This window comes from Scomber scombrus, chromosome 21, assembly GCF_963691925.1.
Source record: "Scomber scombrus chromosome 21, fScoSco1.1, whole genome shotgun sequence".
Classification (NCBI taxonomy): Eukaryota; Metazoa; Chordata; class Actinopteri; order Scombriformes; family Scombridae; genus Scomber; species Scomber scombrus.
In genome coordinates this window covers 23,586,543-23,611,022 of record NC_084990.1, presented here as the reverse complement: position 1 = coordinate 23,611,022, position 24,480 = coordinate 23,586,543, and the positions used below count along the sequence as shown (strand labels likewise).

The following is a 24,480-nucleotide window of genomic DNA, read 5'->3' as shown; positions in this document are numbered from 1 at the left end:
GAGTGCATACACTCATGAGGCAGTAGTCAATACAGATTTAAAACCGACGCAAATCTTTACTTGTATATAATATGAGATTACCTTGTACAATAGAGGCAAACAGAAGGAGAGATAAAGCGGTCTTAAGTTCACCTCCAGCCATGTTTGAGCTCATTACAAGTTCTGGTGAAAGAAAGTAACACTAGCCTGAAGTTAAAGAGTGGAGAAAGAGAAAGAGAAAGAACAAAGACAGACAACGGAAAATCACACAGAGAGACAGAAGTGAGTCATAGGCATCATGCTTTGACATGAAACCTGCGGTCAAATCAAGTATTTACAAGAAACATACATGTTATTATTTTTGGCCAGGAACGTGTGTCTTTGTTAGTTTCAGACTGACGCAGTTGTCATTTTCCCCCCTCACCCACGCTGTCTAAACAGCAAATGCACCGGTCTGTCTGTGCACCCGTGGGAGTGTTGGTCCTCTAAATGAGGTTTGGTCTGGCGCACTGTCAGCACCTTGGAGAGGGTCGCTGTCTTCACAACTGTATGAAGGCTTTACATGATTAAAACAGTTGTTGATTCATACTTAATGCATACTTTCTACTACATACATTCTACATACTTACTTTCTCTTTCACTTTCTCCTTCAGTTCGTTAAAACCAAACACACCTCCACTCTCATCAGACTGGTCGGTTATAACTCCATATTCTTCCTTTTTATGAATGACACGTCGGGTTAGCAGCTCATCAGCCAACTTTGTTATTAGCAAAAACTAACTAACTTGTGTTTTATTCTTGAAACACATTGAGCCAATGTAGGGCCCATTATATCACATCATTGGATTTCCAAAGCATCAAATGAACTCTTCAAAGAACTAATTCATTTGTCTGCAACTCTGCAGGATATGGCTTCATATAACTACGTCCAATTAGTATAGATCATAAGAATACACTTCTAACCAAAATGTATTCTGCAGACATTCTGCATATAGCAGCTTATGGAGAGAAAATGATAATTACACTTTTAGTTTTTTGTAGAAATACAGACCTGCTGCTTCACCCACTAATGGTTGCACACTGAGGTCATACCTGCTCTGAAAGTCTCTTTGGCTCCAGGATACACCTGTGAACTCCAGAAAGTTGCACATTTTGCAGCATGTTGCACCAGGACATTAATTGTCAAACCTGTGTGGAGACATTTGTATCTATGTGTGTATAAAGTGTTGGTTTGTGTGTTTGCTGACCTCAAAGGGTTGGGGGACCAGTGTTAACCTAAATTCATACATTCTTCACTGCTCATTTAACCACATTCATTGCACAGATAGACCACGGCGGCATGTAGCAGTGCAGCGGCTTCTCAACTCCAGGTGACAAACACAGTGTTATCTCATGTGAACAAGTTTTAGAGGCAATGTATTATTACCTTTTGACCCGTAATGCAACACAAAATTTGATGATGTAATAAAAAAATATCATGTCAGGTCTCCGCTCTGTGAAGGTTGCCACGGTAACGACGTCGCCAATGACGCCAGGATGCGTTTGACGTCACACCACAAACTCCTTTAAATAACCACAGATTCATTTTTAGGGTGTATTCTCCTTTAAATAGCATGGATTCATTTTTAGGGTGTATTCTCCTTTAAAAGCCACAGATTCATTTTTAGGGTGTATTCTCCTTTAAAAGCCACAGATTCATATTTAGGGTGTATTCTCCTTTAAATGCCACAGATTCATATTTAGGGTGTATTCTCCTTTAAATAGCATGAATTCATATTTAGGGTGTATTCTCCTTTAAATAGCACAGATTCATATTTAGGGTGTATTCTCCTTTAAAAAGCACAGATTCATATTTAGGGTGTATTCTCTTTTAAATAGCACGGATTCATATTTAGGGTGTATTCTCCTTTAAATAGCACAGATTCATATTTAGGGTGTATTCTCCTTTAAATAACCACAGATTCAGATTTAGGGTGTATTCTCCTTTAAATAGCACAGATTCATATTTAGGGTGTATTCTCCTTTAAATAGCACAGATTCATATTTAGGGTGTATTCTCCTTTAAATAGCACAGATTCATATTTAGGGTGTATTCTCCTTTAAAAAGCACAGATTCATATTTAGGGTGAATTCTCCTTTAAAAAGCACAGATTCAGATTTAGGGTGTATTCTCCTTTAAAAGCCACATATTCATTTTTAGGGTGTATTCTCCTTTAAATGCCACAGATTCATATTTAGGGTGTATTCTCCTTTAAATACCATGGATTCATATTTAGGGTGTATTCACCTTTAAATGCCACAGATTCATATTTAGGGTGTATTCTCCTTTAAATAGCACAAATTCATATTTAGGGTGTATTCTCCTTTAAAAGCCACAGATTCAGATTTAGGGTGTATTCTCCTTTAAATGCCACAGATTCATATTTAGGGTGTATTCTCCTTTAAAAAGCACAGATTCATATTTAGGTTGTATTCTCCTTTAAATGCCACAGATTCATATTTAGGGTGTATTCTCCTTTAAATAGCACAGATTCATATTTAGGGTGTATTCTCCTTTAAATAGCACAGATTCATATTTAGGGTGTATTCTCCTTTAAAAAGCACAGATTCATATTTAGGGTGAATTCTCCTTTAAAAAGCACAGATTCAGATTTAGGGTGTATTCTCCTTTAAATAACATAGATTCATATTTAGGGTGTATTCTCCTTTAAATAACCACAGATTCATATTTAGGGTGTATTCTCCTTTAAATAACCACGGATTCATATTTAGGGTGTATTCTCCTTTAAATAACACAGATTCATATTTAGGGTGTATTCTCCTTTAAATACCATATATTCATATTTAGGGTGTATTCTCCTTTAAATAGCATGAATTCATATTTAGGGTGTATTCTCCTTTAGATAGCACATATTCATATTTAGGGTGTATTCTCCTTTAAATAACATAGATTCATATTTAGGGTGTATTCTCCTTTAAATAACCACAGATTCATATTTAGGGTGTATTCTCCTTTAAATGCCACAGATTCATATTTAGGATGTATTCTCCTTTAAATAGCACTGATTCATATTTAGGGTGTATTCTCCTTTAAATAACATAGATTCATATTTAGGGTGTATTCTCCTTTAAATAGCATGGATTCATATTTAGGGTGTATTCTCCTTTAAATAACATAGATTCATATTTAGGGTGTATTCTCCTTTAAATTCCACAGATTCATATTTAGGGTGTATTCTCCTTTAAATGCCACAGATTCATATTTAGGGTGTATTCTCCTTTAAATAACCACAGATTCATATTTAGGGTGTATTCTCCTTTAAATGCCAAAGATTCATATTTAGGGTGTATTCTCCTTTAAAAAGTACAGATTCATATTTAGGGTGTATTTTCCTTTAAATAACATAGATTCATATTTAGGGTGTATTCTCCTTTAAATAGCACAGATTCATATTTAGGGTGTTCTCCTTTAAAAGCCACAGATTCATTATTAGGGTGTATTCTCCTTTAAATAGCATGAATTCATATTCATAATCTGTGGTTATTTAAAGGAGAATACACCCTAAATATGAATCTGTGGAATTTAAAGGAGAATACACCCTAAATATGAATCTATGTTATTTAAAGGAGAATACACCCTAAATATGAATCCATGCTATTTAAAGGAGAATACACCCTAAATATGAATCTATGTTATTTAAAGGAGAATACACCCTAAATATGAATCAGTGCTATTTAAAGGAGAATACATCCTAAATATGAATCTGTGGCATTTAAAGGAGAATACACCCTAAATATGAATCTGTGGTTATTTAAAGGAGAATACACCCTAAATATGAATCTATGTTATTTAAAGGAGAATACACCCTAAATATGAATCTGTGCTATCTAAAGGAGAATACACCCTAAATATGAATTCATGCTATTTAAAGGAGAATACACCCTAAATATGAATATATGGTATTTAAAGGAGAATACACCCTAAATATGAATCTGTGTTATTTAAAGGAGAATACACCCTAAATATGAATCTGTGGCATTTAAAGGAGAATACACCCTAAAAATGAATCTGTGGCATTTAAAGGAGAATACACCCTAAATATGAATCTGTGGCTTTTAAAGGAGAATACACCCTAAAAATGAATCCATGCTATTTAAAGGAGAATACACCCTAATTATGAATCTGTGGCTTTTAAAGGAGAATACACCCTAAAAATGAATCTATGTTATTTAAAGGAGAATACACCATGAATATGAATTCATGCTATTTAAAGGAGAATACACCCTAAATCTGAAGAATACACCCTAAATATGAATCTGTGCTATTTAAAGGAGAATACACCCTAAAAATGAATCTGTGCTATTTAAAGGAGAATACACCCTAAATATGTATATGTGGTTATTTAAAGGAGAATACACCCTAAATATGAATCCGTGGTTATTAAATAACATAGATTCATATTTAGGGTGTATTCTCCTTTAAATAGCACAGATTCATTTTTAGGGTGTATTCTCCTTTAAAAAGTACAGATTCATATTTAGGGTGAATTCTCCTTTAAAAAGCACAGATTCATATTTAGGGTGTATTCTCCTTTAAATGCCACAGATTCAGATTTAGGGTGTATTCTCCTTTAAAAGCCACAGATTCATTTTTAGGGTGTATTCTCCTTTAAAGGCTGAGCTGGACTGGAGCTCCTCAGACAGACAGACATCGGAGGGAGGAGACGCATCGGCCTCAGCAGCTCACACCAGCGGGCTTATTGGACTGATAAACATCACTATTCAGGAGGCGATGTTCAGGTAACCATTTCACTATATTTCCTTTATTTTCATTTATTATAAAAGCGACATTTAAACAGCAGAAGCAGTGTGTCGTTGGCTGTTTTTAAAGGATCGTTTTTTTCCCTCCGGATTATTTGCACACCCAGTTTTGACAGCTGAGCTCAGCATCATGTGTCTTATTTATTTCCCCCCTCCTGTCGCTGATCGTGCTGTCATTTTTTTCAGTCCTGTATTATGTTATAATTATTAAATTCGAAGTATAACTGCAGTGCATTTATTCTTATATCTTTATATATAATAGCTAATAATATAGTGGCTCCTTGCTGGTTGTGAATGTTTGCGTATCAATGTTCAACAGGGTCACTTTCGCTTCTCTTGGGGATTTAAAGATTAACCAAGCATACTTTTAAAGATCAGCATTTATAAATAAGCAACATTTTATGGTGCAATCTTGTGTTATACTGCCAAAAACATGCTGAGCAACGACATAAATCACATATATAGTCATTTTTATGATTTAAATCCAACGTCACATTTACATTTACATATAACATTAAGCACGTGCAGGAATGTAGATTGATAAAGCATCTCAGGCCCACTCTCTGCTGCTGTCAGTGTGTGTGCTGGCTATGGCTTTGCTGTGGTGGTTTAATATAATCTCAGGCTGAATTATTCAGTGTATCATATAATGCATTTTTTTTGCAAGGCGACATATAGAAACTGACTCACTGGGAGCAGCTATAGAGGCTCTGTGTGGTTAACAGGATTTCTGCTTGAATTCAGTTTGTATTTATCTTGTTCCTGTGTGGTTTTTATTGACTGTGAAGTGAACACATGTGCCTCTGCTACATGCATGTTAGAGGTCAGCGTTATGTATTGTGACAGGAGACACAACATTGACCTTATTTTGCTTTCCTGCAGTGGTGGAGCCCAAGCAATAGCACGTGTTGTTTTTTTCTCTCATGCAGAACTATTCCTGCACTTTTCTCTCAAGTTTAAAGTCTCTTATAGAAGTCAGTCATGGTCCAAATTATACAAGTGTGATGTGGAAATGTGAATCCTCCAGTACACAAATACACAGGAGGCATCTTATATCCAATATTTAATGAGGGAGAAGGGTTAAGAGTCATTTTATGGTATTTTTTATGTATCTTTAAAACATCTTTTGGGAGAAGACAACAGGATATTGAACATGCACAAATTCAACATAGTGCATTTAAGCAGGGCTGCAACTAATTATCACTTTCTATATTAATCATTCAGTCATTGAACCTGCTGATAAGTGTGAGTCACATGATGAGACACTATAGACCGTCTTGTCTGGTCTTGCCCCAAACTCACAAGCTGTGTAGTGACATATACAACACACAGTTAATCCCTGATGGTCTTTCTGTGATATTACGTTGCTCTGATGTTTCTCTACATTTACAACAAACCCTCATGTTCGCTGTGGTCATTGATAAAAAAGGGAGTTATCCAGAGAGAGTGGAAGTCTGTCTCCTTTCCCTGCTTTAACCTTTGTGTCGTCCTTCCGGGTCAAATTGACCCCGTCTGTTTTGACTGTTCCTTCTTTCCTTCCCTCCTTCCTACCTTCCTTCCTTCTTCCTTCCTTCCTTCCTTCCTTCCTTCCTTCCTTCCTTCCTTCCTTCCTTCCTTCCTTCCTTCCTTCCTTCCTTCTTCCTCCCTTCCTTCTTCCTCCCCTTCCTTCCTTCCTCCCTCTTTTCCTTCCTTCTTCCTCCCTTCCTTCTTTCCTTCCTTCCTTTCTTCCTTCCTTCCTTCCTTCCTTCTTTCCTCCCTCCCTCCCTCCCTCCCTCCTTTCCTTCCTTCATTCCTTCCTTCCTTCCTTCCCTCATTCCTTCCTCCCTCCCTCCTCCTTTCCTGCCTTCCTTCCTTCCTCCCTCCTTTCCTTCCTCCCTCCTTCCTTCCTTCCTTCCTTCCTTCCTTCCATCCTTCCTTCCACCCTCTTTTCCTTCCTTCTTCCTCCCTTCCTTCTTCTTTCCTTCCTTCCTTCCTTCCTCCCTCCTCCCTTCCTTCCTCCTTTCCTCCTTCCCTCCCTTCCTTCCTTCCCTCCTTCCCTCCTTCCTTCCTTGACTCGAGGACAACAGGAGGGTTAAAAGAATGGATGAATGACATAGTTTCCTGTCTTTATGTTGAAGAAACTCGGTACACTTTGTCTACTTCCCACCCCAAGTTTCTTAAGGTGTGGGGAACCTTTATGGATCATATTAGGAAGGAGAAGTGTCTCACTGGGATTTAATTAAACTGGACTATACTGTATTGCATTGCATTGTAGTGTGCTGTGATCCGTCTGAACCGTCTCGATTCCTGCCTCTCAATCCACTTACGGACATTTCAGTCTTTGCACAGATTGACATGCATATGCATCTTTATACTGTGAGCTGACAGTTTGTCTGTTTTGTTCTCCGTGTTGTGAGAAAGCAACATTCAGTCAATGAACTACTACTAAACAGTGAAAAAGCCTAATTTGGCTTATTTTGTCTGACTAGTCCAAAACAGATTATTTAAGTCATATCAGACAAAGAAAAGCAGAAATCAACACATTTTAGAAGTAGTTCTTTTTGATCGCCTTTCGCTTGACTAACTGATTAATCGACTTATTGTTGAAGCTTTATTTTAGTGTATTTTCTGATATTCTCAGTCGCTTTTTGTACTTAAAGGAGCAGTGTGAAGGATTTAGTGGCATCTAGTGATGAGATTCACTGTGCATTTCCAAGTGTGTAGGAGAATCTACAATGGCTCTCTGGTTTGTCCCTTCTGGGCTACTGTAGAAACATGTAGATATATAAAGGCTCATTCTAAAGCAACAAAAACACAATGATTCTTAGTTGATTATACACCAATTAAAACATATATTTCTGCCAGTACATCCCCCTAAATCTGACACGTCCTTCTTTAAAGGGACATTCTGTGTAATTTCAACCTGATGTTTTACACATAAACGTTTCCGTTGTTTCGTTATGTTTCATCTTTGCTTTAATAAGCTCTGTTGTAGAGATTCTGGGAAACAAGGACGAGGATATATTTGTTGGGGCATGAATCTTTCCCAATGTTTTTTTTCTCTTAGTCAGAACGAAAGTAAAGATAAAACCCGCCTAGAGCAGCCATCATAGGTGTCGTTTTGTGTGAATCCTCGTTTCCTGACAAATTATAGAGGAAAGTTAGTTAGGAAAGACTTATTTTAGATTTTAGAAAACATCCACCAACCACTGACTGATAACTATAGAGGACAAATGAGGCTTTATGGGAAATATGAATTTACTTGCTGAGAGTTGAATGAGAAATTACATTGCCTGCAGGTTGTTAATTTACCTTTTAGCTTTTTATAACGACTGGAAACAAGCTCAAACAGGTTCAACATCCTTTTATTCCCCTAGAAGAAGACAACAAAAACACAATGATTCTATCACTTTCTATATTAATCATTCAGTTAAAGATTGTAGAGATTCGGGGAAACGAGGACTCGGATTAAATCATATTAGTTGGGGCATGAATCATCCCAAATGTTTTTTTTTTTCTCCTAGTCAGAATGAAAGTAAGTTAACTCACCTGTAGCTTTATATAACGACTGGAAACAAGCTCAAACAGGTTCAACATCCTTTTCTTCTCCTAACTTTTGTTTCCCAACAATTCAACTGAAGACATAAAAGAGGAGAGGAAGTGAAAGCAGCTCCTGTTTCCCCCACGAGAGAAAAGACATGGTCCCTTCTTTCATTTCCTTTCCTCCCTCCTTTCCTTCCTTCCATCCCTCCTTCCTTCCTTCCTCCCTCCTTTCCTCCCTTCCTTCCTTCTGTCTGTCGTTCCTTCCTCCTTCTATCTTTCTTTCCTTCCTCTCTCTTTCCTCCCTTCCTTCTTTCCTTCCTCCATCCCTCCTCCCTTCCTTCCTTCCTTCCTTTCCTTCCTCCCTTCTTCCCAACCTCCTCTCTTTCTTTCCTCCCCCCTATCTTCATCCCTTCCTTCTTTCCTCTGTCCATCCCTCCTTCCTTCCTTCCTTCCTTCCTTCCTTCCTTCCTTCCTTCCTTCCTTCCTTCCTTCCTTCCTTCCTTCCTTCCTTCCTTCTTTCCTTCCTTCCTTCCTTCCTTCCTTCCTCCCTTCCTCTTTTCATCCCAAATGTTTTTTTTCTCCTAGTCAGAATGAAAGTAAGTTAAATCACCTGTAGCTTTGTATAAAGACTGGAAACAAGCTCAAACAGGTTAAACATCCTTTTCTTCTCCTAACTTTTGTTTCCCAACAATAAAAGAGGAGAGGAAAGAGAGGAAGTGAAAGCAGCTCCTGTTTCCCCCACGAGAGAAAAGACATTGTCCGACATGATTTGGGTCAAATGGTTTTGTTTTATAGTGTCGCTGCTGCTGCCTCAGAGCGTCTCTGTGTGTGAAGCCTACTTAAATCAGATGGAGAACATTAATGGGGACGAATATATGACATCAGCTTTACTAAAGATTTACTAGTCTCTCATTTAGACTTCAGGGATTTAACTCGGTGTGATGAATGAGGCTGCTGGCCACATTTATACTTCTGGGAAATGTGTCTTCTTCTTTAAAATGTGCTGTTTCTACTCTCAGTATGTGAGCCGAGCAGGTGGGAATAAAGTGCTAGCGTCATTCTGCTGAATATAAAAGCTTAATGTTGAATAAAGTGATATTTATGCAGCATTTTTTAACCAAATTAGACATTTTAAATCAATCAAATCAATCAAACTTCATTTATATAGCAGCTTTCATTCAGGTTAATGTTGTTAAAGGTGCTTCACAGCTGATTGATAAGCTGATAATGAGACAGAACAAGTGACGACATGAAGAAAAGGAATAAAAATGATAAAGAAAAAAAAACTGAGACCAATGCACGACAAGAGAAAAAATAATGATATAAATGTTTAGAAAATGTAAATAAAGTATTATAACTAAGGGAAAATAAAAAATAATAAATACATAAAAAATAAGAGAGGATAATAAAAAAGGTTTATTAAAAGGTAGAGTTAAAAAAACTAGGTTAAAATAGATTAAAAAGAAAAAAGTAACAATTTAAATAAAAGAGATAAAGTTTAATAAAAGCTAAACTAAAAACTAGGTTTAAAAATTATAAAGTAATTTAAAGATTAGTCAACATATTTATCTGATGTATTAAAACCAGAAATAATTAATTGTTTCTTTATTATTGTTATTTAATCTTTCTATCTGTCAAGTATTGTCAATATGCATAATTATTATTATTATTATTATTGTTATTATTATTATTATTATTATTTCAAGTTTTATTTTATTTATTTATTTTTTTATTTTTATTTTATTTTATTTATTTATTTATTTATTTATTTATTATTTATTATTTATTATTTATTTATTTCCTGTCTTTTTCCTGTTTGGTGTGCTGTGCAGCTGTCTTAATAAAAGCATTGACTAAAACTAGGTTAAAAAAAGAGAAACAGATTAATAAAATCAATAAGAAGATAAAACTTATAGAATAATAATAATAAAATAACAAAATACAGTAGAACAAAACATTTTAACAATAAAAATAGAATAAAAAAAAGACAAAGCCAGGCTTAAACAGGAAGGTTAAGTGTCATTAAAAAGGCCAGTGGGTGCTGATTTAAGCCAGTCTAAGATTTATTTAAATTAATGTAAAAGCTACAAGTATGAATTATTAAATGCAGTGTTTTCCTGTAGGAGCACATTTAGGAAACATGGATGTGAAGCTGTGTAGTTAATGTCTCTTCTCTTCTCTCCTCGGTGCTTCTGGCGGTCCGGAGGGAACGCTTTTAATTATCAGCTCATTATCCCCAGCTGCTGTTTGAAATCATTAATTTCTAAGTCAAGTTTTCTCACTTGATGTTAGTTGTTGTCTCTCCAGCCTTGTTAAGAAACCCAGAGACTCAGAGATTAAAGCTCTGAGAAGTCAAAAGAAAGCAAGTTTTTCCTCTTTCTGTGATAAACTTTAATCAGCTTCTCTCAGCAGATTAAATCCTCTTTGTTTTATATTTTCCCTTTTTTCTTTTAACCTTCGTGTCGTCCTCCCGGGTCAAATTGATCCCGTCTGTTTTGACTGTTCCTTCCTTCCTCCCTCCCTCCTTCTTTTCTTCCTTCCTTCCTTCCTTCCTTCCTTCCTTCCTTCCTTCCTTCCTTCCTTCCTTCCTTCCTTCCTTTCCTTCCTCCCAACCTCCTCTCTTTCTTTCCTCCCCCCACCTTCCTCTCTTCCTTCTTTCATTTCCTTTCCTCCCTCCTTTCCTTCCTTCCTTCCCTCCTTCCATCCCTCCTTCCTTCCTTCCTTCCTCCCTCCTTTCCTTCCTTCTTCTTCCATTCCTTCCTCCTTTCCTTCCTTCTTCCTCCCTCCCTCCCTTACTTCCTTTCTTCCTTCCTTCCTTCCTCCTTCCTTCTTCCTCCCTCCCTTCCATCCTCCCTTCCTTCCTTTCTTCCTTCCTTCTTCCTCCCTCCCTTCCATCCTCCCTTCCTTCCTTTCTTCCTTCCTTCCTTCTTCCTCCCTTCCATCCTTCCTTCCACCCTCCCTTCCTTCCTTTTTTCCTTCCTCCTTCCTTCTTCCTCCCTCACTTCCATCCTCCCTTCCTTCCTTTCTTCCTTCCTTCTTCCTCCCTCCCTTCCATCCTCCCTTCCTTCCTTTCTCCCTTCCTTCCTTCTTCCTCCCTTCCTTCCTTGACTCGAGTACAACAGGATGGTTAATCACGGTGTAATCACGCTTGTTTCCTTGTTTCTTCCTCTCCAGATTTGTTTGCAATGGAAACGCATATGATACCAAAATTCTCTTCAAAAGACGAGGAAATTGACTTCTGGAAGAGTCTTTCACTCAAGTACAAAACAAGGTAAGAAACAGACTCATGTTGTTTCTGCTGCAGTCTCAACTTACTAAACTTACTGACATTACTGCTCAGGTCTTTATTTATAGGGTACTTTCAATATCCACACTAATCTCATCAGTTACATTAAAACCATCCAGAGAGCCATCAAACGATACCTGCAATCGATCCTTTTTTGCACCCAGATCTAGAAGAATCTAGTCCACATTTGGTCATATTGGTAAATTGAGAACAATACTTTGGTTTTCTGTACTGATATAAAAATAGCTTCCCTATTCTCTGGAGGTCTAAGATCTAAGATCAGCTGTTAGAGTAAATGTTCCCTCCATCTGTCCTTCCTTCCTTCCTTCTTTCCTTCCTACCTTCCTACCTACCTTCCTTCCTTCCTTCCTTCCTTCCTTCCTTCCCTCCTTCCTTCCTTCCTAAGACCTAAGATCAGCTGTTAGGGTAAATGTTCCCATTAAGCACCAAAATCTAAGTCCAGCTGTTTTTCATGGATACTGACATGATTTATAAGGGAGATCATTTCTTATAAAGCAACATTTATCTCTCATGTGAAAATGTATTCATTAGTTCATGTAGATGTTGGAATATAAAATAAAGATATTTGATTAAAAAAAAGTCAAAAGTCTGGCATGAGCTTAACCCTCCTGTTGTCCTCGAGTCAAGGAAGGAAGGGAGGAAGGAAAGGGAGGAAGGGTGGAGGAAATAAGGAAGGAAGGTAGAAGGGAGGGAGGAGAGGAAAGAGGAAGGAAAAAAGGACAGAGGAAAGAAGGAAGGAAGGAAGGTAGGAGGGAAGGAGGAAAGAAGGAAGAGAGGAAGGAAGGGGGGAGGAAAGAAGGAAGGGGGAGGAAAGAAAGAGAGAATAAGGGAGGGAGGAAGGAAGGAAAGAAGGAAAGAAGGAAGGGAGGAAAGAAAGAGAGAAGGAGGGAGGAAGAAAGGACAGACGGAAGGAAGGAAGGAAGGGAGGAAGGGAGGAAAGAAGGAACAGTCAAAAAACAGACGGGGTTAATTTGACCCGGGAGGACGACACAAAGGTTAATTGGTACTGTGACTCCATTTAAGCTCATGTGTGCTCCCAATAAGCTCACATCATGATTTATTTACGAAATATATAAAAAAAATATTGATTTCAAAGAATTAAAAACAGCAATATATGTATTCAGTAACATGTTAAATATTAAAAAATGAGCAAAATCTTAAAGGTCTGACTTCAGATGTAACCTCCTTTGTAATCACTAACGCTGATCATTACATAATGCATTAGAATAGTCAATGAAAGGGGGAAGTGTGGAGTTGCGGTTCCTCTCAGTTAACTAGGTCTAACTCACAGATCTCTTTTGTGTCTGTGGGAACGACGGCTCAGGAATGCTTCACCTGCTATCTCTGTCACTCTTTGAATTAAAAAAACACAGCGTCGACATATCCAGTGTCACTTTTTAGACAAGTCTTATGTGTCTCCCTTTCCCTTCTCACCCACCGGCGACAGCTCCTATTTCACATTAAACATAAAAGGCTCTTATGTCTCTTTTGTCCTCCTGTCTTTTTTTTAAATGGGTTTATGTAATGGTGATTTACTCTTTATTATAATAACATAAGGGGGTATACTATAATTAGCCGTATCCTGCTGACATCTTATCAGAACAGCTGATTGGAGTCTCACAGCCTCAGTATCAAAGGAAACCAGCTCCGGTTTACACCCAGTTATGTAAAGACCTCAAAACAATGAGCTTCCTTTAAAAAGTCAATGCTGCCTCTATTCTCTTTGCATGTGTGCTATCTGATGGAGGAACTTTCTCTTTTTTTTAATACTTTGCTGATAGAAAATTAGTCTTATTTTAATGCTGAAGCAGTTAATATTAAAATAATCCAATATCTTATGATAACAATGGATGAAATGATTGTTTAATATGAATTTAAAAGCTTTTTTTTAATGCATATTTCAGCTCATTTGTTTCAGTTTATGACTCACAACTTTACTGTTTTACTGCTTTACTTTCACAGCTTTCTTAATGTCGTCTTTGGCAGCTAACTTCAATGAATCGGCTCTCAAAAGCAGCTGTATCTGCTCAGCACCAAACAGCAAACACACACAGTTATTTATAGAGTAGCTGGTGAACAAAGTGGAGCATTTAGCAGCTAAAGAGTCAGATATATCCTTCAGGAAGTTGGTTAGAGAGCAAAAAACAAAGCTAAAAAAGACTGAATATTGGATTTCCGCAAGTGCTGGATGTGTAAAGTTTAACATATTAACTCAAAATCTTATTATATGTTAATTTTGTCTTCTTTTTACGTGTCTGCTGCCCCCTAGTGGTGCAAAAACAATTATTTGACGTTTAAATAAGACGTAAAGATTTTGTTGTTTTAGGAGTTTCAATCACTTTAATTTTGCAAGCCATTAAAAACAGAGCAGCAACTGATTTAAAAGCCTTGTGCATTAACTTATAACACAATCGGCCCTTTAATAATAATGATAATACCTTTATTTTACAATATAACAATACTCAAAGACGCTTTACCGAATTGAAACTATAAAACCAAACAGAATATAAAAACACAATCAATAAAAGCAATGCAGAGAAGAAGAAACTAAATAGAAAAAACACAATAAAGGAAAACAACAAAACAATCAAACATTAAAAGCAGATTAAAAAAAGAGACATTAAAAGCTGATAACAGTCAAATCGGATGGAAACCCCCCCCCCCCCCCCCCCACAGATTTTACACTAGTGGCATTAAATGTTCTGCCTGCTTTAGGATTGACTCCCTCTCTCTCCTACACTAGTCATTCAGATGCACTGGAGTATTTTAAATGCAGGCTAATAACTGTGGAGAGGAAGCACCAGCATCCAAATCAGTGACGGTGGATCATTTCCAAGTCAAACCAGCTCAAAGCCTGCTTCGGTCTGGCTCAACACAAGCGTTTGTAAATGCATTTTCCTGGCTCTACGGCTACCTTGGGCCCTTTCAGGTCACATGACGGTTATTCCAGTTGCCATTTATAGAAAGCCTTTGGGTGTGTGTGTGTGTGTGTGTGTGTGTTTGTGTGTGTGTGTGTGTGTGTGTGTGTGTGTGTGTGTGTGTGTGTGTGTGTGTGTGTGTGTGTGTGTGTGTGTGTGTGTGTGTGTGTGTGTGTGTGTGTGTGTGTGTGTGTGTGTGTGTGTGTGTGTGTGTGTGTGTGTGTGTGTGTGTGTGTGTGTGTGTGTGTGTGTGTGTGTGTGTGTGTGTCCATCTGTGTCTGTCCATGGCCATATCAGCAGACTCTCTTACATAATCGCCACTTCCGGGAGGAAAGCTGTAAAGGAAAAGCTGGTCATATATAATGTTTGTGTGTTGCTGTTTTTAACCTTCCTGTTGTCCTCGAGTCAAGGAAGGAAGGGAGGAAAGGAGGTAGGGAGGATGGAAAGGAGGAAGGGAGGAAGAATTAAGGAAAGGAGGTAGGGAGGATGGAAAGGAGGAAGGGAGGAAGAATTAAGGAAAGGAGGTAGGGAGGATGGAAAGGAGGGAGGGAGGAAGGAAGGGATGAGGAAAGGAGGGGGGGAAGGAAGGAAGGAAAGGAAGAAGGATGGAAGTAAGGAAGGGAAGGAAGGAAGGTAGGAGGGAGGGAGGGAGAAAGGAAAAGAGGAAGGAAGGAAAGAAGGCCAGAGGAAAGAAGGAAGGTAATGGGGAGGAAAGAAAGAGAGAAGGAGGGAGGGAGGAAAGAAGGAAGGGAGGAAGGAAGGAACGAATGAAGGAAAGAAGGAGGGAAGGAAAGAAGGAAGGAGGGAGGGAGGAAGGAACGAACGAATGAAGGAAAGAAGGAGGGAAGGAAAGAAGGAGGGAGGGAGTAAGGAAGGACAGAAGGAAGGAAGAAAGGGGGATGGAGGAAGGAAAGAAGGAAGGAAGAAAGGAAAGAGAGAGGAAGGAAAGAAAGAGAGAAGGAGGGAGGGAGGAAGGACAGAAGGGAGGAAAGAAGGTGGAGTATCAAAAGAGTATAAGAGAGATTTCATTTTGGCTCTTTGCTCCAGTGACAGACTGAAGTGACATAAAGATAAAAAATTTGTTTTTTACTGTTTTGATGCAACCACCTGCCGTGTCTCAACCAGGCCGGTTGCATACTGACCTCTTTCTGTCTCGACTTGTTTAACGCCATCTCTTCTCTGTCTGCCCGCAGCTGCGAGGAGGCTCAAGAGGAGCTGCTGGAGTTTCAGGAGGGAAGCAGGGAGCTGGAGGCCGAGCTGGAAGCACAGCTGAGTCAGGCCGAGCATCGTATGAAAGACCTGCAGTCTGAGAACCAAAGACTGAAGAATGACGTCGAAACATTCAAGGTAACGGAAGGAGTTTGTTGAAAGAGTAAGAAAGATAAATGATCTGCAATACTGAAAGTGGTTTTAACAGCTCAGGTTGACACTTTACATAGTATTAGTGAAAAAGCAGTGCTATCTGATAAAGACATTATTCTTATTAGCTGTAGTTAATTTCGTGTCCGACTGTGCATCTCACCTGATTGACTACTTAACCTTCCTGTTGTCCTCGAGTCAAGGAAGGAAGGATGGAAGGGAGGAAGGAAAGGAGGGAGGAAGGAAGGGAGGAAGGAAAGGAGGGAGGGAGGAAGGAAGGGAAGGAAGGAAAGGAAGGAAAGGAAGGAAGGAAGGACAGAGGAAATAAGGAAGGAAGGGGGAGGGAGAAAGGAAAAGAGGAAGGGAGGAAGGAAGGAAAGAAGGACAGAGGAAAGAAGGAAGGGAGGAAGGTAGGGGGGAGGAAATAAAGAGAGAAGGAGGGAGGAAGGAAGAAAGGGGGATGAAGGGAGGAAAGAAAGAGAGCAAGAGGGAGGGAGGAAGGACAGACGAAGGAAGGAAGGGAGGAAAGAAGGAACAGTCAAAACAGACGGGGTAAATTTAACCCGGGAGGACGACACGAAGGTTAAGAAAATCTATTCAGAGGAAAAAGTTTTAAGGGATGAAAACTCTTTTATTTATATATGAAACACATCTACAATCTCTTTCCATACATTATTGCAGCAGCAAGTGGATAGCAAAAATGGGAAGAGCATCCATACAAAGAATACAGAACAATCAATGAGAAGTAGGAACAAAAGCAATAAAAAAAAAAACAATAGTAGTAAAAAATATAGTAACAATATTGTACAATATACCTGAGTTTGATGTTGTTGTTGCATGGATTTTAAAATGAAAAAATAGAAATATATGTATCAACTATTTTGTGAATGGGGGAAATAGATCAAAGAACTGAAGTATAATATGATCTTACCTTTTAAAGTGGAGGTCCTCACTTCTCAGTTAAAACATCCTGACTTGATTAGAAGATTAATCTTTGTGTCGTCCTCCCGGGTCCCTTCCGTCTGTCCTTCCTCCCTCCCCCTTTTTTCCTTCCTTCTGTCCTTCCTTCCTTCCTTCCTTCCTTCCTTTCATTCCTTCCTTCTTTCCTCCCTCTTTCTCTCTTTCTTTCCTCCCCCTACCTTCCCCCTTCCTATTTCCTCTGTCCTTCTTCCCTTCTTTTCAATCTTCCTCTTTCCCTTTCTCCCTCCCTCCCTCCTTCTTTCTTTCCTCCCTCCCTCTTACCTTCCTTCTTCCTTTCCTTCCTCCCTTCCTTCTTTCCTTTCCTTCCTTCCTCCCTCCCTCCTTCTCTCTTTCTTTCCTCACCCTCCCTTCCTTCTTTCCTCTATCCTTCTTTCCTCCCTCCCTCCTACCTACCTTCCTTCTTTCCTTTCCTTCCTTCCTTCCTTCCTTCCTTCCTCCCTTCCTTCTTTCCTTTCCTCCCTTTCTTCCTTCCTCCCTCCTTTCCTTCCTTCTTCCTTCCTCCCTTCCTCTTTACTTCCTTCTTCCTCCATTCCTTCCTTCGTCCCTCCTTTCCTTCCCTCTTCCTCTCTTCCTTCCTTGACTCGAGGACAACAGGAGGGTTAAGACTTGTCTGTGAATGTGGATTTATGATGAGACCAGCATTATTTATATGTATGTAATCTTATCAATACATCAATCTCTGACCTGAGTAAGTACAGTACATCTCTGTGTATACCCATATGATAAATATTTGATGCTTTTTTTTCATCATAGCCATCTTATATCATCATTCGTCCTTGAGTGCAGTCTCTTGGGAGTGAAGTCAGGCTGTAACAGCTGCTGCTGCCCTCGATGCACTTGTGTTTTTTATTCTGGTGAGGCTGCAGCTTCGTCCTGAGGTCACAGCCATATTGAGATTAAACCTTCAGTATACGGGCTAGTAATAAAAACCTACATCCTCTGCACAAGAAAATCAAAGGTTGGCCTCTGGAAGAACATCACACTGTCATTTCTGGTCGGGCTGTGATTGTCGGAGGCCGATGTCAGACGATGATTTATCGGCCTCAGTGTGGAGTAAAATGCTGGAGATGAAATAGTTCAGGAGTCCATGTGCTATCTAAATGGTAATCTCACTTCAGGAGGTGCTGAGGTACGCGTCTCTTTTCCAGTTTCAGCACTTATCAAAACCAAACACCTGCTCTGTCCTTCATGGGCTGTACACCGATGCAGCTGATCTTCATTCATTCTTATAAATAATGCATCAGGTCACATCTCTCGTTCCAATTCTCGCTCCATAATTATCTAAAGGCAGGTGGCACTTTTTTCCGTGCCTGTTTCCGGCCGGGTGAGTAAAGTCACCAGCTGGGAATGAGCTGTGTGCGCCAGGTCGTCTGTCAGGTTTTGTTTTGTCCAAACAAACAGAACATTTAACACTTCAATAGGTTGTTTTCAGAGCACTGCAGGCTTTAAGGGAGGCATTTCTGCTCTTTATAATACAAAACTATTCCTGTTCTTTGACAGACAGGAAGCCAGTGTGATGATCTGAGTAATGGAGTGATATGATCCACTTTCTTGGTCTTAGTAAGGACTCTGCAGCAGCATTTTGAATCAGCTGAATCAACGTTTTTTTTGTTTCCATGTGGTTTAGTTTAAATTTAAAGGGTTAAAATGTGAAAATAAACGTATGAATAACTTGCACACATTCTTTTTTTGTGGACCCAGCATCAAATTTCTGCTTTTAATCCATTTTGAGAGAATATATTAGAGGATTATGGCAAAAATGTCTAAGTGGTGTAACCATAAAAACTTTGTACCAAATAATTCAACTTGCTTAAAAACAGTAAATTGTCAATAAAACACCATATCAACTAGTTTGGCATGATCTTACATTATAACTTTATATTAAATAAAGGTAATGGAATACAATTGTTCTAAATATTACATTTACTCTGGTAACCATGGAGATCAGGAAACATTTACATGTTTTAAATGAAGTCATTATTAGTATAAGTCCACTTAAATACACTGTAGGTGATAAAATATGTAATATGTATCATTCTTTTGTGGTTACACCATTTGACATTTTCAATGCAATCTTACTTTTGGTTAAAAAAAATGGTGCAAATGTCATTTCAAATGACATAAAACCAACAAAAATACTAAATGTACATTTTAACAAACCTGATGCTGCTTTTAAAACTATTTTTAACATATTTTTGAATTACTCAGCTTGCCAACCCTTATTTTTCACTGACCCCTTTATATCTAAACTGCTCCATATTCACTGTTGCGGTGATGTGCTGAATAAGATTCAGGGAGTAAACAGAGGGAAGTCTGGTTCACGTGTGGCTGGCTGCAGACACTATAGTAACAGCAGATATAGGTCAGACATACAGACAGGCCCGACGGTATTTATCGGTGGGATTGTCCCAGAGCTGGAGGATATATAGGTCATACTTCACCTCCCGAAGCTCACGGAGAGGAGGAGAGGAGGAAATGAGGGGAATGCTGAAAAATGGATGATAAAGATCTAACTGGCGAGCGGCAGAAGCTGGTAAATGGGTTTCTGGTTTTACATGAAATGTGATCATTATCCTGTCCCGTCTTGCCCTTCAGGACAAACTGGAGCAGCAGTATTCTCAGAGCTACAAACAGATCTCCATGCTGGAGGACGACCTCGGACAAACACGCAGCATCAAGGATCAGCTCCACAAATATGTCCGAGAGCTCGAACAGTCCAACGACGACTTGGAGAGAGCCAAAAGGTTTATATCTGCTTTTAACGTTCAGTAAGCTAAAAATTTAAAATATTCCTGAGCAGCTTATGATGAAAGCTCTTTTACCTTCCACACAACACCTTGACCTCATGCTATTTTTTCCCATTAGTGCTGCTACTTATTATCACTATTTAATCTATACGAAAATTTGCCAGAGATGCAATTAGAAGTCATTGTTACAATTAACAAATGCCTCAAATGCAATCGATTGCTGGCTCCAATTTAATTAAAATCAATGCTGCTCTTGCACAACCTTGATATATTGATCTCTTACTTGAATAGATAAGACTCAAAGAAGGGCAACCACATTTTAATTGTCTACATGTTGATTGAAATGCCCATTTTTCTATCAATGTTTGCGTCCTTCATTTCTTCTTCAGAGCTACTATCGTGTCTCTGGAGAACTTCGAGCAACGTCTGAACCAGGCCATCGAGAGGAACGCCTTCCTGGAGAGCGAGCTGGATGAGAAGGAGTCGCTTCTGTGCTCTGTGCAAAGATTAAAGGATGAAGCCAGAGGTGATTATTGATCAGATTTTTACTAATGAGCTAAACTGCCACTCACCGCTCCAAGCTCATTAACATACAACTGCTGCAACCCCCCCCCCCCCACCCCTCCCCCCTTATCTAAACTGTGTCAATCTACTTTCTCACATACTTGCAGGAATTTCTTTGTGCCCTAAGCTGATCACTCTTCTTTTTTAATCACTTTTATTTTTTATATTTTGCAGACTTACGGCAGGAGCTTGCTGTTCGTGAAAGACAGACAGATGTATCCAGGATGTCCGCTCCCAGTTCGCCCACACAGGACAATGAGAAGATGGACACCGCTGTGCAGGCCTCTCTCTCTCTACCTGCTACCCCACTGAGCACAGGTCTGGACAACGCCTTTGCCAACCCAACAGGTAGGTGCAGCCTGTCTTCGCTTGCAGGCTTTTTTTTTTTTGGTTTTTCTTTTCTTTTCAGCATGCATGTATAAACTCGTATATCTGAGATGTTTGTTGTTAAATTGCCCTGCAGTCTGCTGTGGGTTTGTTTTTTTTCATGTATGGACACATCAAGAGAGGGAAAAGTAATATTTAAAAGGAAAGAATGTTCTGGTTTTCATGGGTAGGGTGTGGTATAAAACAAATCCAATTCCAGGAAGACAAGTAGATGGTTCAGAATAGAAAGCAAGGCTGTATTAGGGGAGCTGGATTCAGTCTTTTGCCAATCTCCCCCCAGTGGCCACGTGTGGTAGTGCAACAAAAACAAAATCTTCATCATGAAACAGAAGTCTGTAAAAACTATTAAAAAGGACACCACAAACTATAAACAACACCAACTTATTACTCTTTGGATTATTAATTTTTAAGCCATGACGGTTTTGGATTTGCTAGAAAAGCTATTTTAAGGTTTGTGAAGTTATTCCAATGCAAAGTCTGTGAGCAGTAGGGCATGCAAACCAGAACCAAACCCTAAAAAATCAAGAAGACCTTTCTAGCTTATGCTCCAGATACCGAATTTTTATGAATCTTTGAGTCTAATATCCAGTTCTTATAATGCACATTTTGACAGAACAGCGAGGAATGTAAGTGTGTATTTCTATCCCTGCTAGTGGCTCTAGGGATGGATTGATTAACGCAATAAAAACATCATCAGCTGATTCATCTTTTCCATTTACCCTCTTCTGTTCAGTGCTTTCAAACGGCTACGGCGGCAACTCACCATTAACTCCCTCTGCAAGAATATCAGCCCTCAACATCGTCAGTGATTTACTCCGGAAAGTCGGGGTGAGTCACTCTGAGTTCAATCAGTGTCAGATGTCCTTTTCTCATCCAGATTCCCGTATAGAAAGTCCCCTGTATTTCCAGTGTGAAGGAGAGTATCATCTTCTGTTTTTATATCTCTCTTCAGGCTCTGGAGTCGAAGCTTGCCGCTTGCAGGAACTTTGCCAAGGACCAGAAGGCCAGGAAGGCTTACGCTCTGGAGAACAGCAACATCCTCAACGCAAACACAGCCAACTACTCACAGTCATTCCACACATCATATTTTGATAAAGCGTGAGTGAAACACTAAACACACACTAATCTGCTTTCGCTACATGTTTCATCTCTCAGTCAGTGTGCAGTGATAGCTAATTCCTGTCAGATATGTTTACAAGATGTCTTATCGGTCAAAGATGATGCAATGGATGACTAAGGTATCTGAGACCTGTGTGCATTTTTTCCCAGCAGGACGGAGATGGTCACATTCCCTGCATTGATTTTGGGTAATCGTAGCTCCTCCGCCTGTTATCTGAGTGTGGTGGGGTGTATGCATGCTGCTCTTTTTTCCCCCTGTAGAGCTCGTACCATAGAAATAACCATGATTGTGAGCTTTATGACCTCACCACTAACTATTCAAGGGTGGAGGTGGAGGTGGTGGTGGTGACATAACCGTACTGGAATTTTCCTCTTTCCTTTTAGACTCTAATCTAACGTCATAGATGTGTTTCGTGCCTATGTATGAGTGTGAGTTGTTTGTCTTGGCAGTAGATCTTATCATTAATTTTAATTAACATCAAGTGCTGTTATTTGTGGGAATAAAAATGAGGTAGTGAAAAGTGAAACTGCTGTTAACAATGAGCTTGGGGCAATTTACTGTCTGTCATCGTATTAGTCTGTCTCTGAGTATGTTTTGTTCTTTCCTACACTGTCTGCAGCACATGACTGCACTTTAGTTCATTTCTTCTGAAGACTTCAATCTTTTTGGGTCATGGACTGCATCTATATAGTGCCTTTCTTGACTTCCATCCGCTCAAACATTCACCCTTTCACACAGCCTTCAGGACACATGTGCCAGCAGGAGGAGCTTCTGATTAGTGTACCACCCAGTCTACCTCCTGAGCCACAGCTGTCCTAATAAATATCTTGTTAAAAAAGGCTCAGGCTCCAAGATATCTATAGTTTTAGCCATACTAGCAGCGCGATTTTAGGGATGCAAGAAATATCTAAAATATTTCTGGGACTCCTGGATGGATTGCCACGAAATATAGCACATTTATTCATGGTCTCCAGATGATGAATCCTAATGACATCGGTTATCCTTTCACTTTTCCCATAGTGCTTTTTATACATTTGTATTTTCCAGTTAAATGTCTGTAGAGCTTGGTGGGTTGTCATGAAATTGGGTGAGTCTGTAAAGCAGTGGCGACTCTGCAGCTCCCCTAGGCTTTACAGAGATTTCTAGTGAGTTTCAGCTCATTGTTTAGCTGTCCCTCTGAACACTGTAGACGAGCTGGTGAACATAGTGGAGCATTTAGCAGCTAACGAGCCAGATATTTCCCTCAGGAGATCGTGGAGAACAAAAACAGAGCTAAAAGAGAGTGACTATAGGACTTACATTCAGCAGGTGGACAGAAACATGACTCCAAATGAATGATAATGTCCTCACAGAGCTGAAAGCATGGTTTTAGAGCTCTGTGGCACACTGGAATGAGATATATCAGGCTCAGATACAGACACAGACAATACTTATTGTTAGGATCAGTTCATTCTTGGGGTTGCTCTTTTAACTGTCAGTCATATTTAATGACAAAGGTGTTGCTCGGGCTGCTGTGTCTCTGTCCTGTCTATTGTGTTGACAGCAGTTGCTCATTATGTAAGGCTGGTGGTGAGAGCAGGGACTGATGTGACAGTGTATTGTGTTTCTGCTGTGTGAGAGAGAATAAAGAGGCAGATATTGAAACACAAGGGCATCTGCTTTCAGGGCAGGCGGGTTCATGTTTGAAAAAGCTATTTGATCTCACATCATTATCTCCTCTCGAGCATTTTTCTTTCTGCTATTTACATTTCACTGACTTCTATTTAAGTAATCTTTGTTGACTGAAAGGAGCTTCCAAGAGACGTGACTCAGGCCTAAGCCAAACAGCAAATACTGATCATAGTTCAGCTATGACCCACAAAAGAAAGCAGTTCAACCAGTCAGGCTAACCCTCAATTTTCGTTCCCAGTTTCGGAGATAAAACTCTATTTTTGGCAGCACATGCATATGTCATATGTCTAGCAGCTGTAGCGCCCCCCGGTGTGTGAGACGGAGACAGTTTGAGTAGATAATGAGGACAGAATGACAGCGTGACCTGCTGCTGCTCAGGTCAGCCAGCTTTGTGCTGTGTTGGCAGCAGCTATTGGAAAGTGTCAGTGTGTCTGAGGAGATGTGACAGTGATGATCATAAATACTGAAGCTGATGCCAAACTGAGAGTCGGACATGAAAGGTTTATCTGATGATTTGTCCAATTTTTTACTTTGAAGCAAACCCAAAATATAATGTTCCCATATGAGAGCGCAGGGTTGAAAACACAACAATCTTAAATTAATCCAGTACAGGTTATGATCCTAATGGGTTCGTTGGCCTTTGGTTCTGGTGTCATGATTAATCCATCCAATGTTCTGACCTTCCTGGGTTGATGTCGGTCTCTTGTTTTTATGTTTTTTCAGCAGCAGGAAAGTAAACGGACTGGAAACTGGTACCCTGACAGCCATCACCGTTGCTCCTACTGCCTCCTCCCCCGGTTTAGTGCCCCTCACTGTGTGACGGTAACCCCCCCACACACACTTACCCCAACCCAACACATCCGTCCCGCAACAGAAACTCACATCAGGAGGCTCAAACAACGATGCAACACACATGACAAACACTGTAAATTAATGTACTGTTACCTTCTCTCTCTCTCTCTCTCTCTCTCTCTCTCTCTCTCTCTCTCTCTCTCTCTCTCTCTCTCTCTCTCTCACTCTCACTCTCTCTCTCTGTGCCCGTTGCTCCGACTCGACTCTTTGTGCTTCGTTCCTGCTGTAATTATACGTGTCCATGTATGTATA

The 24,480-nt window shown here is 39.5% G+C and overlaps 2 protein-coding genes across 2 annotated transcripts in view; both read left to right on the top strand.

Moving 5' to 3' along the window:
• LOC134003428 (peroxiredoxin-like 2A) overlaps window positions 1-24,480 on the top strand; it is a 283,623-nt gene that overhangs the window by 194,220 nt on the left and 64,923 nt on the right. The window lies entirely within an intron of this gene.
• Window positions 4,708-24,222, top strand: LOC134003405 (nuclear distribution protein nudE-like 1-B). Its single transcript, XM_062442605.1, has 9 exons — window positions 4,708-4,779; window positions 11,497-11,593; window positions 15,741-15,894; window positions 19,483-19,631; window positions 20,024-20,160; window positions 20,373-20,546; window positions 21,319-21,413; window positions 21,538-21,683; window positions 24,100-24,222. The coding sequence occupies exons 2-9, from the start codon at window positions 11,508-11,510 to the stop codon at window positions 24,194-24,196; spliced, it is 1,038 nt and encodes a 345-aa protein (XP_062298589.1). The 5' UTR covers window positions 4,708-4,779; window positions 11,497-11,507; the 3' UTR covers window positions 24,197-24,222.